The 14,504-nt window shown below is 41.2% G+C and overlaps 1 protein-coding gene and 1 pseudogene across 1 annotated transcript in view; one reads left to right on the top strand and one right to left on the bottom strand.

Moving 5' to 3' along the window:
- Ccny (cyclin Y) overlaps window positions 1–14,504 on the bottom strand; it is a 142,658-nt gene that overhangs the window by 15,214 nt on the left and 112,940 nt on the right. Inside the window, exon 8 of the mRNA XM_028763794.1 lies at window positions 10,862–11,028. Coding sequence (XP_028619627.1) covers window positions 10,862–11,028 — 167 coding nt within the window. The remainder of the gene's footprint in view (window positions 1–10,861; window positions 11,029–14,504) is intronic.
- Window positions 2,785–7,832, top strand: LOC114618069 (annotated as a pseudogene).

Genomic DNA, 14,504 nt, shown 5'->3' with positions numbered 1-14,504 from the left:
TGCCAAATGAAATGTTTAGAAATATCTGACTAGAGATTAGAAAGATGGCTCAGTAGGTAAAGTGCTTACCTTGAAAATACAATGACATGACTCAGAACCCTTCAAACCCAAGTAAAGGCTGGATGCAACAGTGAATAAGTATAATTCCAGCGCTCCAAATAGAGTTGCAAAGTGGAGAATCCTCAGTTCACTGGGCAGCCAGCTTGCTGTATAGATTGGCCAAGGACTGAGAGCCCTGTCTCAAGGTGGCGGGGGAAGACTGACATCCAATGTTCAGACCTCTACACATGCACACACCCACACCCACACCCACACCCACACCCACACCCACACCCAAGCTATACAAGCCCGTAGAACTCAACACAACCAGGCCTCAGTATCTGCTTTCCCATGTTCAGCAACCATCATTTGATACTTTGTTGTTAAAAAACTGCTTTGTAATGGTGTGAGAACTTAACAACTAGTCTGTGGTTTATTTCTATCTGCACAAGATTGGCCTGGTGTAGGGGAGCATGACTGTCTGTCGAAATGAGATCAATACAAGTTGATAAATGGAACCAACTGCTCCCCCAGACAGTTGCAGATAGGAGTATAGGTCCAGTGGCTATGCAAACCTTGTTCTACTACCCTCTGCACATAGCAGGCAGACTCCAGAGAGGTGTCAGACTTGAGGACACTGGGAACACAGTCCACTTCGGAGCAGGCTGTGTTCATCTTTATCTTGGAGCAGGCTCCTTGCTTCCGAGGAGGCCTCAATCCTGCTCTCCTCTATAAGAGGCATTTTCTTTCCTCAAGTCACTTGAATGATATGCTCCCTTTCACTCTAGAGGACTTACCAAGCTTTAGTGCAAAAGTAGGAAACAAGGATTTCTTTAAAAAATTAAATAAAATAAAAAAGTAGGGTTTAAGGGCTCCACTTTATCACCCAACAACAGTGTGAAGCCTCTTTACAAATGTGGCTCAAAGCTACAGATCCCTCGGTAACTGTACCTTCACCGGTTTACTGCTTATTAGTCTGCCAAGACTGCTGTGACCAATGCCACAGTTAACACACGCTCTCTTCTGTAGGAGGGTGGCATCTGTAGTCTGAAGTTTTCCTCCTTGTCTTACAAGTAGTCATTCTTCTGGGTTTCTCACGACCTCAACCATGCTGTTATGTCCTTAGGTTCTCTGTGTTCCAGTCATACTACATCAGAGTTTACCCTACAGACCATAAACTTTACTTCTTCAAAAATCTTTCCTTTAAATGATTAGAACTTCTCATAGGAATTTGGGTTTGGCTTCACAACACCATCATCTGGCCTCCAAGCTTCAAGTCCTCACATACAGAACATATTCATTTCATCCTGCCTCCTTTCAAGTACTCCAGTAATGTCTCTAAATCTAGTCTAATCTACATATGCTTGAAATCAGGAATGAGTGAAATTCTAGGCGTTGTTTCTAAGATAAAATTCCTTCCTAGATGTGAACCTGCAAATCTGAAGTTATCTGCCACCAAAATACAAGAGTGGACAGATACAGGATACTCATTACCTCTGCAAAAGGCAGAAATCTTTTACCTAGGGAGAAAGGGGATATGAATCTCAAGCAAGTCTAAAACAAAGAAGGCACATTCTAGCTGAATCTTCTTAGTTGACACTGTCACTGGATAACAGTTCTACCTGGGACTGCACATCATGCTTGGGTCACAGATACTTCTACAGCCCTGTCCTGCAGAATTCCTAAGTATGTCCAGCAATCTTATTTTGTTTTGTCCCATGCCTGTGCTTTATAGTTGAAACCAGTGACATGGCTGATTAAACCAAGTTTAGCACACTACCCATTCACACTTCACTGCTCTCTCTAGAGCAGTAACTCACCTTTTACAACATGAAAAGCTAAGATTATAAAATTGTCTTAGTTCCAGATGTTCAACTTGAACATTTAATTCTTAATTAGCAATTCTGTGTGAAGCTTATTTCCTCTCCTCTTATACTTTACTCTGACTAAAATAAAGTAAAATCAAACACACCTTTAGCACTTCACTAAAAATCCCTCCTGCTGAATTCTTTTATTTATATTAATCATTCCATTGTTTACATCTCAAATGATATCCCACTTCCCAGTTACCCCCTCCACCAACACCATCCCATGATATCCCCTTCTCAGGTACCCCTCCAATGCCCCATCCCACGTCTGCCCCCTTGCCTTTGCCTGTATGAGTGTTCCCTCACCCATCCACATTCTCCAGCCCCACCGCTGCAGGATCCCCCTACACTGGGGCATCAAACCTCCCCAGGACCAAGGGCCTCCCCTTTCCATTGCTGTCAGGCAAGGCCATCCTCTTTTACATATATATCTGGAGTCATGGATCCCCCTAGGTACACTCCTTGGCTGGTGGTCTAGATTCTGGGAGAACTGAGTGGTCTGGCTAGCCCATATTGTTTTTGCAATGGGGTTTCAATTGCCCCCCCCCACTCCTCCAGTCCTTCCGCCAGCTCCCCCACCAGGTTCTCTGAGCTCAGTGTGATGGTTGGCTCCAAACATCCACATCTGCATTGGTCAATTGCTGGCCAGACCTCCCAAAGAACTGTCACACTACGTTCTTGTCAGCAAGCGCCTCTTGACTACAGCAAGAGTATTGGGTTTGATGTCTGCAGACATAATGGATCCCCAGGTGGGGCAGTCCCCGGTTGGCTCTTCCTTCAGTCTCTGTTCCATTTTTTTGTCCCTGTTCTTCCTTTGGATGCGAACATTTCTGAGTTAAAAACTTTTAAGATGGGTGGGTGGCCCCATCGCTAGACCATGGTACTGGAGGTGCTCTCAACAGGTTCTATCTCCCGTTCCATTTGCATTTCAGGTAATGTCATCGCTGCTGGGGCCTGGGAACCTCATGTTTCCCTGGTGTCTGGGACCCTCCAGTGGCTATCCACAATTCCTCACACCCCACCCCACATATTTTTGTTTGATTTCCTGACTCTCTGTTCCTCTCATCTCCTCCAGTTCCTGACACTGCCACCTTTATTTCTTCCTCCTCCTTTCCCCCTCCCTTCCATCTCTCACAATCATCCTGTCCCCTCCCTTAATGCAGGACTGAAGCATCCATCCCCTGATCTTCTTTTCTTCTCTGCTCCATAAGGTCTGTAGGTTATATCATAGGCATTGTGAGCTTTTGGGTTCGTATCTACCTATTAGTGAGTATATATAATGTGTGTTCTTTTGTGTCTTGGTTACCTCACTCAGGATGTATTTTCTAGTTCTATACATTTGCCTGCAAATTTCATGAAGTCATTGTTTTTAATCACTGAATAGTACTCCATTGTGTATATGTACCACATTTTCTGTATCCATTTTTCTGTTGAGAGACATCTGGGTTGTTTCCAGTTTCTATTATAAATAAGGCTGCTATGAACATAGTGGAACATGTGTCCTTGTTATATGTTGGAACATCTTTTGGGTATATGCCCAGGAGTGGTATAGCAGGGTCTTCAGGGAGACCTACTTACAATTTTCTGAGGAACTGCCAGAGTGATTTCCAGAGTGGTTGTACTAGTTTGTAATCCCACCAATAATGGAGGAGTCTTCCTCTTTCTCCACACCTCACCACCATCTGCTGTCACCTGAGTTTTTGATCTTAGCCATTCTGACTGGTGTGAGGTAGAAACTCAGAGTCATTTTGATTTGCATTTCCCTGATAACTAAGGATGTTGAACATTTCTTTAGATGCTTCTCAGCCATTCGAGAATCCTCAGTTGAGAATTCTTTGTTTAGCTCTGTACTCCACTTCTTAATAGGGTTATTTGATTCTCTGGAGTCTAACTCCTTGAGTTTGTTGTATATATTGGCTATAGATCGGCTATTAGCCCTCTATCAGATGTAGGGTTGGTAAAGATCTTTTCCCAATCTGTGAGTTGCCATTTTGTCCTATTGACGGTATCCTTTGCCACTTTGCAATTTTATGAGATCCCATTTATCAATTGTTGATCTTAGAACAAGAGCCATTGGTGTTCTGTTCTTGAAATTTTGCCCTGTGCCTTTATGTTCAAGGTTCTTTCCCAATTTCTCTTCTATTAGATTCAGCCTATCTGGCTTTATGTGGAGGTCCTTGATCTACTTGGACTTGAGCTTTGTGCAAGGAAATAAGAATGGATCAATTTGCATTCTTCTACATGTTGTCCTCCAGTTGAACCAGCACCATTGGTTGAAAATGCTGTCTTTTTCCACTGGATGGTTTAGCTCCTTTGTCAAAGATCAAGTGATCATAGGTATGTGGATTCATTTCTGAGTCTTCAATTCTATTCCACTGATCTACCTGCCTGTCTCTGTACCAATATCATGCAATTTTTACCACTATTGCTCTATAATATAGCTTGAGGTCAGGGATGGTGATTCCCCCAGAAGTTCTTTTATTATTGAGAATAGTTTTCACTATCCTGAGATTTTGTTATTCTAAATGAATTTGAGAATTGCTCTTTCTAACTCTGAAGAATTGAGTTAGAATTTTGGTGGGGATTACATTGAATTTTTTTGGTTGGGAGACTTCTAATCATTGCTTCTATTTCCTTGGGGGTGGGGGGTTGGGGACTGTTTAAATGGTTAAATCTGATCCTGATTTAACTTTGGTACCTGGTATTTGTCTAGAAAATCATCCATTTCATTCAGGTTTTTCAGTTTTCTTAAGCATAGACTTTTGTAGTAGGATCTTATTATTTTTTCAATTTTCTCAGTTTCTGTTGCCATGTCTCCCCTTTCATTCCTGATTTTGTTAATTTGGATACTGTTTCTGTGCCCACTGGTTAGTCTGACTAAGGGTTTATCTATATTGTTGATTTTCTCAAAGAACCAGGTCCTAGTTTTGTTGATTCTTTCTGTAGTTCTGTGTTTCTATTTGGTTGATCTCAGCTCTCAGTTTATTTTCTGCCATCCATTACTCTTGTGTGTATTTGCTTCTTTTTGTTCTAGAACTTTCAGATGTACTGTCAAGTTGCTAATGTCTGCTCTCTCCTGTTTCTTTTTGGAGGCACTCAGAGCGATGAGTTTTCCTCTTAGCACTGCTTTCACTGTGTCCCGTAAGTGTGAGTATGTTGTTAGAGGTAGAATTATGTTTGTGTGGTTCTCTTCTTTTTGGAGTTGTTCTGAGAAGATTAATTTCTTGCTTTTTCTTGGGTGTAGTTCCCCTCCTTGTGTTGGATTTTTCCTTCTATTATCTTCTGTAGGGCTGGATTTGTGGAAAGACATTGTGTAAGTGTAGTTTTGTCATGGAATACCTTGGCTTCTCCATCTATGGTAATTGAGAGTTTTGCTGGGTATAATAGCCTAAGTTTGGCATTTTTGGTCTCTTAGGGTCAGTATGACATCTGCCCAGGATCTTCTGGCTTTCAGAGTCTCTGTTGAGAAGTCTGGTATAATTCTGAAAGGTCCGCCTTGGTATGTTACTAGATCCTTTTCCCTTACTGCTTTCAATATTCTTTTTTTGTTCTGTGCATTTGTTGTTTTAATTATTGTATGAGGAAAGGAATTTCTTTTCTGGCCCCATCTGTTTGGTGTTCTGTAGGTGTCTTATATGTTTATGGGCATTTCCTTCTTTAGGTTAGCAAAGTTTTCTTCTATAATTTTGTTGAAGATATTTGCTGGCCCTTTGAGTCAGGAATCTTCACTCTCTTCTATACCTATTACTCTCAGGTCTGGTCATGATGCAGCATCTGTACTTATACTGGGATGAAACAACCTTCCTTACAAAAACTATTCTTTCTGAGCCCTCAATAGAACTAACATCAATGTCCCTATTTCTATCAACAATCTCCAAGAATCCACGGTTAGCTTTCCGTTTGAAAACATGCCTCCAAATTCTTCTAGCCCTTTGAACTGAGTTACAAAGCTGCTCTTACCCCTTAATTTTCAGGAATTTGTTAGAGTAAGATTTTCCAACACTTAAATCTGTAACAATGTCCTCAGAAAACTAGGACCAAATACCAGGGAGACCGACTGAGTGTCCCAAGCAACAAATGACTTCCCATGGTTCCGAAGGATTACAGGTCAATACCAAACCATCTGCTGTGGCCTTTCTCCTTGGTTAGAAATTACTGCCTCCTCTGCACCTTCACCCTGCCACCTCTCTATGTGTCTATGACTTAATCTTGTCCATTTGTAAGGACAACAGACACATTTGATTAGGTCCCATCCTGATGACCCCATTTTAACTTGATGTCTTCTTTAAAAACATTATTGCCAATTATGGCTATATCCTGACTTTTATGTGTCAGATCTTGAATGTTTGAACTCTGAGGAGATCTAATTTGGCTGCTAACAGCCAGAACCTGTTACAGGGTTGTTCTAGTTTGTTCTAGTTGCTCTGTGTGTTCTAGTTTTAGTGCTGGACTACCCATTTACCTGCAGGAAAAAAATTCTTCAAGTATGCTGAGAAGCACAACATGGAGGAAAGACTCCTACAACTCCAACTACCACTTTTGTCTGCTAAAGCTCACTGGCCAGCAATAGCCTCTGAGATGAAACAAATCAGTGGTATGGCCTCTTTCCACCACTTTTCTTCTGTTTTAAGAAGCTAGGCAGGAATGCACCCAGCCTTAAGCCAGTTCCTTTTCCCAAGGAGGAATTTCTGGAGTGTTACTATTGAGAAAACAATTTCAGTGGCCAGCTAAAATAAATACACACACACACACACACACACACACACACACACACACACACGTTGATGGACTTAGGTAATTTGTATTAACAGATGAAAATGAGTTTAGTATGTCATTCAGAAAACAGCAAAATAGTTCAGTGGCACTTATATAACAAAATTCCTGGCACATCAGCCAGTCCAGGTGTGTAATGTACAGCAACCACGGCTAGCCATCTGGAACTCAACAACAGCACCAAGACGCCTACCCTGGGCCTGGGCACCTGGAAGTCTACTCCTGGCCAGGTGACTAAGGCTGTGAAGGTTGCTATTGACATGGAGTATCGCCACACTGACTGCACTCAGGTGTAACAGAAGGAAGTGGGAGTGGCCCTCCAGAAGAAGCTCAAGGAGCAGGTACTGAAGCGCCAGTCAGCAAGCTGTGGTGTACGTTCCACGAAAAGAGCATGGTGAAAGGAGCCTGCCAAAAGACACTCAGTGACCTGCAGCTGGATCTCTACCTTATTCATTAGCTGACGGGCCTCAAGCCTGGGCCCAATTATTTCTCACTGGATGCATCAGGAAACATGATTCCTAGTGACATGGATGTTGTGGACACTTGGACGGCTATGGAACAACTAGTGGATGAAGGTTTGGTAAAAGCAATTGGTGTTTCAACTTCAACCCTCTTCAGATTGAGAGGATCTTGAACAAACTTGGCTTAAAATACAAGCCTGTGGTTAAAGAGATCAAATGTCAGCCATACCTAACTCAAGAGAAGCTGACTGAATACTGCCATTGCAAAGGTATCATGGTGACTGCATACAGTCCCCTTGGTTCTCCTGACAGGCCCTGGGCCAACCCTGAAGATCCATCTCTCCTGGAAAATCCCAGGATCAAGGCAATTGCAGCCAAGTACAATAAAACTACAGCCCCGGTGCTGACACCAGAACGCATTGCTGAGAAAGTTAAGGTCTTTGAATTTGAGCTAAGCAGAGAGGACATGACCACTCTACTCAGCTACAACAGGAGCTGGAGGGTGGGCGCCTTGATGAGCTGTGCCAAACACAAGGATGACCCCTTCCACGCAAGTCTGAAGCCATGGAGGATGGATCCCTGCTCATCCCCAAGCAACTTACACCTGTTCTTTCTGCCTCATCTGCCCTTGCAAGTGTCCTGTGGCCTGTGTCCCTCTGCAATGGGTGGCACCTTGCAGATCAGATGGTGAGTTTGTTAATCTGATGTAGAATCTGGAGGGCAGTACCAGTAGCTGAGGTGTTTCTTCCAGCCTTTCTTGGTCTTTCTTCTTACCCACTTGGAGGACTTTAACATGAGTACCCTTTCCAACCAAAGAGAAGCAAGATTTATAGCCCAAGTTCTGCCACTAACATTTAAATTTGAGTGCTTAATCCTATGGGTTAGACTTCTCCTTGCCTCAAATAAAAGCTGCTTTGGTTAAAAAAAAAAAAAAAATCCCTTGTAATGTCACAGTCTCGAAGCTATTATATTACTCAAGATAAGATAACAACTCAAGTAATTATGTCACTAGGTAAAAATCATACATAAAATTATGAACTGGTGGAGTAACAAATCAGCTATACCAACCTCATTAATAGATTTAGTTTATTCTATAACCTTTAAAGATTCCTATTTTATTTATTTATTTATTTTGACACAGGGTCCAGGCTGCTCTGAAATTTATAGCGTTCTCCTACGCTTCTGAGTGCTGAGATTACAGGTATGTACCACCATAGCTGACTCTTTATACTGTGTTAATCACCTGAGCAATAAGGAGGTGAGGAAGTTTATAAGTGATACTATTACAGTCCAGAAAGTAGCACTACAGTGTCACTTTGTATGGATGTTTTCTGTTACAGATAATTTAAGAAAAGATTAAGGAGCAAAGAAACTCAAAAGAAAGTCAAGTCAATGAGAAAAGGGATAATCTAAAACTCCAGACTCTACGGACACTCAGGGTCTAGCTGACACTTGCCATTTTTAAAATGGGGTTAATCACAAATTATGATGAGAGAAAACTGTCCACATCCTCTGAAGTCTTGGTATCTGGCTGGCCTGGAACTCATGGATACTCCTGTATCAGTCTCTGTGTGCTTGGATTAAAGGTGTGTGCTATCACACTTAATAAAAAAAGTGTTAGCATCACCTCATAGCAGACAGATACAATTTTCCAAAATTTTTTTAGGGATGGACAAACCAAGCTAAATATGTGAAGACTTCTGTGGTCATGGCAGATCACTACACAAAGCATTCTTTTCACTGATGCCCTACTAGAAAGAATTCCATAGCCTTGGGATTTTTGCTTGGGGCTGGGACAGGACAGTCAAACTTGTACACCACAGATCTCCAAGTGTGTCACTGGTTTCCCTCTGAGAATACATAGGCTTCTCAGCACATAGATACATAGCCTATTCAAATCAAGAACTTTGGCACTCAAAACAAATGGAGGGGTCATCATACAAGATTTCAACAGGCTGCCTGCCTGTTAATTAGTCAGGAGAAAGAGGAGCAGGCCTAATGGAGGCCTGTAGTCTCCTGAGGTAGGTGAAAGGCACAAGAAGTTCATGGACAAGGACACATTCTATTTTCCTCAAAAGGGCTTTTTATATATACTCTGGCCTTGAACTTTGGATCCTCCTGTCTCCACTTCTAAGCACTGGCAATTGCACGACCCATCTGGTTATAGTCTACATTCTGGAACCAAGTGGTCACTGTATGTTTTTTCCCTTTGCTCAAAAACTGGCATACTTTATTGTATGACTTAAGAGGCTGAGGTCTGGTCTATCATCCACCAGAGGCTATTATGATCTGATGAGAATTAGCGTGTGGTTTGCTTGGCAATTAGTCAGCTTGCTCACCAACAGGGTTCAACGAAAGGCCAGAAACTAGTCTAAAAAAACATTATTTTTCTTTTGACAAAATATGGAACACATAGAACTTTTGTATGAGTTCGATAGTTTGCATGAATACTAGTATTATATATAAAATAATGCTTTAAAAAAACTAGTTTCTTCAAGAAAATCCTTACTTGAAAAAAAAAATCCAACCTCATTATAATAGATAATTGCTTATGGTACTGAAGATCCAACAAAAGAACATATATTTAGTGTATGCTCATCAAAATAATCCTCCCTCTCTCTTTTGCAGCTACTGGGGTCCAAACCAAGAATCTTAGATATGTCCAAAGATAAATCTTTGAGCTCTATCTCCAGCCTCCAAACAATTCTTTACACTAAATTTCAGCTGAAGGAATTTTAGTCAGATTTTATATGTTTTTGTATAGAAAAGGACTTGAATCCCAATAGATAGACAGATAATCATTTAAAAATACAGTATCATATATAGCTTAGACAATTTTGGCTTCAACCATTCCCAAGTGAAGAAATATAAATTCTGGCTATATCATTTACTAGCCAATGTGCCTCTAGCCTGGTGACTCTCCCACAAAGGTTACATAAAGATTCTTGCTCTAGGGCTATTGGGCCAAGAATGTGATGTGACTAGTATATAGCTGGTAACCTCCTTCCTCAAGGAGGTTAGCTGAAGAGATAAGCCAAGTAATGAGCACAACAACTGACAATAATGCACAAAAGACTCCTGGTGGCTGAGAGGGTTGAGTGCTTCTATGATTTGAGCCTTCCCTTCTTAGTTCCCTGACACCTATGTATAGACCTTCAGCCAATAATTCTCACAGAATCTGAGGTCTAGTCCAGCTAGGACATCATCACATAACCCTGGGAGCTAGGTGGACAGTTGTCCTCATGTGGCGGGGCTCCTCCATTGGACTTGCAGAGAGAATGGTGGAATGATGCTTGTGCAAATCAAGCCCCAGAATACAGAACTGATTTTCAGTATCTGAACTTGCCAAATATGTTAAAGCATGTACTATGTCCTCAGAATCCAAATGAAAACACTCTAATTTAGCTTTTGAACTTCTTGGGTTAGGCTTGTTGCCCACAGAGGAATATAGACTTTATTACTATGCTGATGTGACACAGGAACCCAAATATGAATCCCCAAAGAAATATTTACCTGTAACAGAGTTTCAGCAAATACTTCCTAAAACCAGAAAGTATTGCCAGCACCTGTTCCTGATCAAAGTGATGAGAAACACAATTCACTACATTTCCATAGCTAGGTTCCCTGCTGGGCTGGTTTAAAACAGTCAGCTAAGTTCACTCACTTTTTACCACCCCAAATAGGCATGGTATCCTTGTTACTCATTCCCGAAACACTTACATGTCCTCTACTGTGATGTCTTTCAGGATCTGGCAGTAATCCACATTCCATACAGCCTGGTCATCCCACACCTTAGAGGCCAGCAGGATTGCCCCTAGAACAATGCGCTTCCAATTGGCTGGACAGATGTCAATCTCTGCATATGTTAAGAGCCTTTCAAGGTATACCTGAGGAGACATGAGGAAACCAATGTTAAGCTTTCAGTTGTCTCCTCCACCCAAGTAAACTCAACAGTCTTTTAATCAGGAGTTACCTGGACATATTTATTTCTTTATATGAATAATTTGTTGTAATCAGTAAAAAAAAAAAAAAAAAAGTTTTCTAATGATGTCAAAGGTACTGACAAAATCAAGTACAGTAAACATATATAAAAAATTTGTTGAGTATACTTAAAATATACAACCTAAGATACTATTTTTTTACCTGTTTTTCTCCTCTTACTGAAAAACAGATTTTTTTTCTCACATACTATATTGTGACTACAGTTTTCCCTCCGTCTACTTCTCTCAGTTTCTGCCTACCTTCCATCCCAGTCAGATCCACTCCCTTTCTCTCCCTCATTAGGACACAGGATACTAAGGGATAGTACAAAAAAAATATAGTAAGCTAGAGCAAAAACTAACAGAGCCAGTGGAATTATACAAAACAAACAGAAGGAAAGGCGCTCAGGAGAAGGCACAAGAAACAGAACCACTCATTCTCACAATCAAGAATCAAGAATCTAACGAGAATGATCTGGAGGCCATAAATGCACCAGAACACACTACTTCTTAAAGCACTCGAGGCCAGTGAGTATGCTTAGAGACAAGCTATAACAGTGAAAATGTAGCTCACCTTGTCAATATTGAGACTGGTATAAATCCCAAAGCCACAGGTCAAAATACTTTCTCACATAAAGAATGTAATGGTCACAACCTAAGGAATTTTCTCTTAATTTATAAAGTATTTTATTCTTGATCTTAGCCAGTGCCCAAGAGGCCACTGACTTATATAGTATTTATTTTTAAAAATCATTGTTGTGTATGTATGATGTGTGAGGACATGTGCCATAGTGCATAGGTGGAAGCCAGAGGACGGCCTTACGGAGCCAGCTCTCTCCTTTCCTTTTCTGTGAGCTCTGGAGATGGAACACATGTCTCCAGGCTTGTGCTGCAAGTGCCTCTATCTCCTGAGCCATCTTGCTGCCTGTTTGTTAGTTTTTAAAGACAGGGTCTTACTATGTACCTCACAGAGATCCTCCTGCCTCTCTATCGGTTTTAAAAACTGAGCTTCACTGTTCACATGTGGCTGCTGCTATGGTTATTACTGTAGTAGAATGCACATGTCACAACATTATCGCACAATCATTTCTAATTGTATCTGCAGCACAACTGAGGTATGCTCCATGTTCAGTAACCATCTTTACCCATCAATATGTAGCTTTTTTATAGTCCCCAAACTCTACGCATATCTCTAAACAATTTCTTTCTCTTCCAGCCTCTGGAATTCTTCCTTTTCCAACTCCTACAAACACTACTGTACTTTTTGTTTCTATGAACAAGTATCTTATAAGTATTTTATTCAACATTTATCGTCTTGGGCCTGGTTTATTTTACTCAGTATAATGCATCTCCAGGATGAAACAGAGACCTGGATAAGGGAGGTGTCCAAGAATCCCACGAGAATCAATAGGGTTGTCCTTAGCTGTGACTCACAGCATAGGGGATATGGAACCTGAAGAGGCCACCTTCTGTAGCCAGGTGGGATTCCCAACAGAATGATAGGGACACCAACCCACCCACAAAACTTTTGACCCAAAATTTTTCTTTTGTTTTCTACAAGGGATCAAGCATAGACTAAGGGAATGGCCAACCAATAACCAGCCCAACTTGAGACTCATCCTATGGGCAAGTACCAATTCCTGACACTATTAATGATACTCTGTTTTTCTTGCAGATAGGAGTCTAACATGGCTGTCCTGTGAGACGCTCCACCCAGCAGCTGACTCAGATGCAGACACCCACAGGCAAACAGTGGATGGAGCTTGGAGACTCTTAGGAAAGAACAGGAGGAAGGATCACCACCCTAAAGGGGATAGGAACTCCACAGAAAGACCAACAGAGTCAACTAACCTTGGCCCTTGGGATTCTCAGAGACTGAAGCACCAACCAAAGAACATACATGGGCTGGACCTAAGCTTCCCCGCACATATGTAGCAGATGTGTAGCTTGGTCTTCATTTGAGTCCTGAACAACTAGAGCGGGGGCTACCCCAAAATCTGTTAACTGTATGTGGGATATGTTCTTCTTGCCAGGTGCCCTTGAAGAGACTTGATGTGCCAGCATGGGGGGATAGGGAGTGGATACCTAGAAGGGGAGGGAGGATTGTGTGAGGGGGTGACTAGGAGGAGGGCAGTGTGTGCTATGTAAATTTAGTAAGTAAAAAAATTTAAAAAACAAACAAATAAATAAGCAAACATATAAAGAAAACAAACAGGAAGTCTTTCACTCAAGCTGTCATACACAGGGTATAGAGATGGCTCAGAGGACCCAAGTTCTGTTCCAATACCCGTATCAGGTGGCTTACAATTCCCTATAACTCTACCTCCAGGGGATTCTTTGTCCTTTATGAGTGGTTACACACACACACACACACACACACACACACACACACACACTTTTTAAAAAACTGTGTGCTAAGTAAGTTGCCTATTAGTTTCCCATAGCTAAGTTAGACTATTGAAATCTTCTCTTAATCATAAATTTACTTTGTAGTTTTTATTGATATTCATTTACAAAATGAAACTCTGTATGAGAAAAATGAAACTCAGATTTGCAAAACTCTTAAGAACTTGCTTTATAAAGATAAAATATATATATATTATTCTTGCATATATATATGTATATATACTTATATTTGTACCGTCCTAAATATTTATAAAATGTATAAAAAGCCACATGTGGAAAAGAAAATATTTAACTTTGATAAAGTCCAATTTATTTATTTTTTATATAATTCTTGCTTTGTATGTCTTTTTTTACTTACTTATTTATAAATATTTTATTCACACCCCAGTTGGGACTCTTAGGGAAAAGTTGGGGGTAAGGATTGAAGGCCCTGAAGGGGTTAAGAACTCTACAGGAAGCCCAACAGAGGATAGAGATTTCCTAAAGAAAGAAAACTTGGGTTGGTACTGAGGGCTCTCCGGAGAGGCTCAATTTTGGCAAGTCCTAGAGAATCAGGACAGTAGCACAGGCTAGCAGAGATGTACTAGGTGAAGTGAAACATAAGACATCAGGCAGCACCACAGACTTAATGACAGCAGACAACAGAAAGCGGACAGATCTATGAGGCCACTTACCTGCCAATCAGTATCTAGGTAAAGATCCCAGTGGATGCACTATACTGACCCTGAGCCTCCAATCAGGGTGAGAGAGAGGCCTGGGAAGCACCAATGACTTAAAATAGCACTTGGAAGAAAAATTATGGATCAGGCTAAATAGAGAAAGTAGTGTTTTCTGTGGAGACTATCTAGATATAGTCCAGATACTGGGTGGAAATGACCTCGAAGCCACCAAAGATGGTCATCTTGGAAGTACCCAAGGCTTCTGGAATGTGCAGTTGGCTAAATACATTTATTAGAAACAGGAGGTGCCAGAGGGAA

Source organism: Grammomys surdaster, unplaced genomic scaffold (assembly GCF_004785775.1).
Source record: "Grammomys surdaster isolate TR1022 unplaced genomic scaffold, NIH_TR_1.0 140, whole genome shotgun sequence".
Classification (NCBI taxonomy): Eukaryota; Metazoa; Chordata; class Mammalia; order Rodentia; family Muridae; genus Grammomys; species Grammomys surdaster.
The sequence above is the reverse complement of the archived record's forward strand: the minus strand, read 5'-3'. Positions and strand labels throughout refer to the sequence as shown.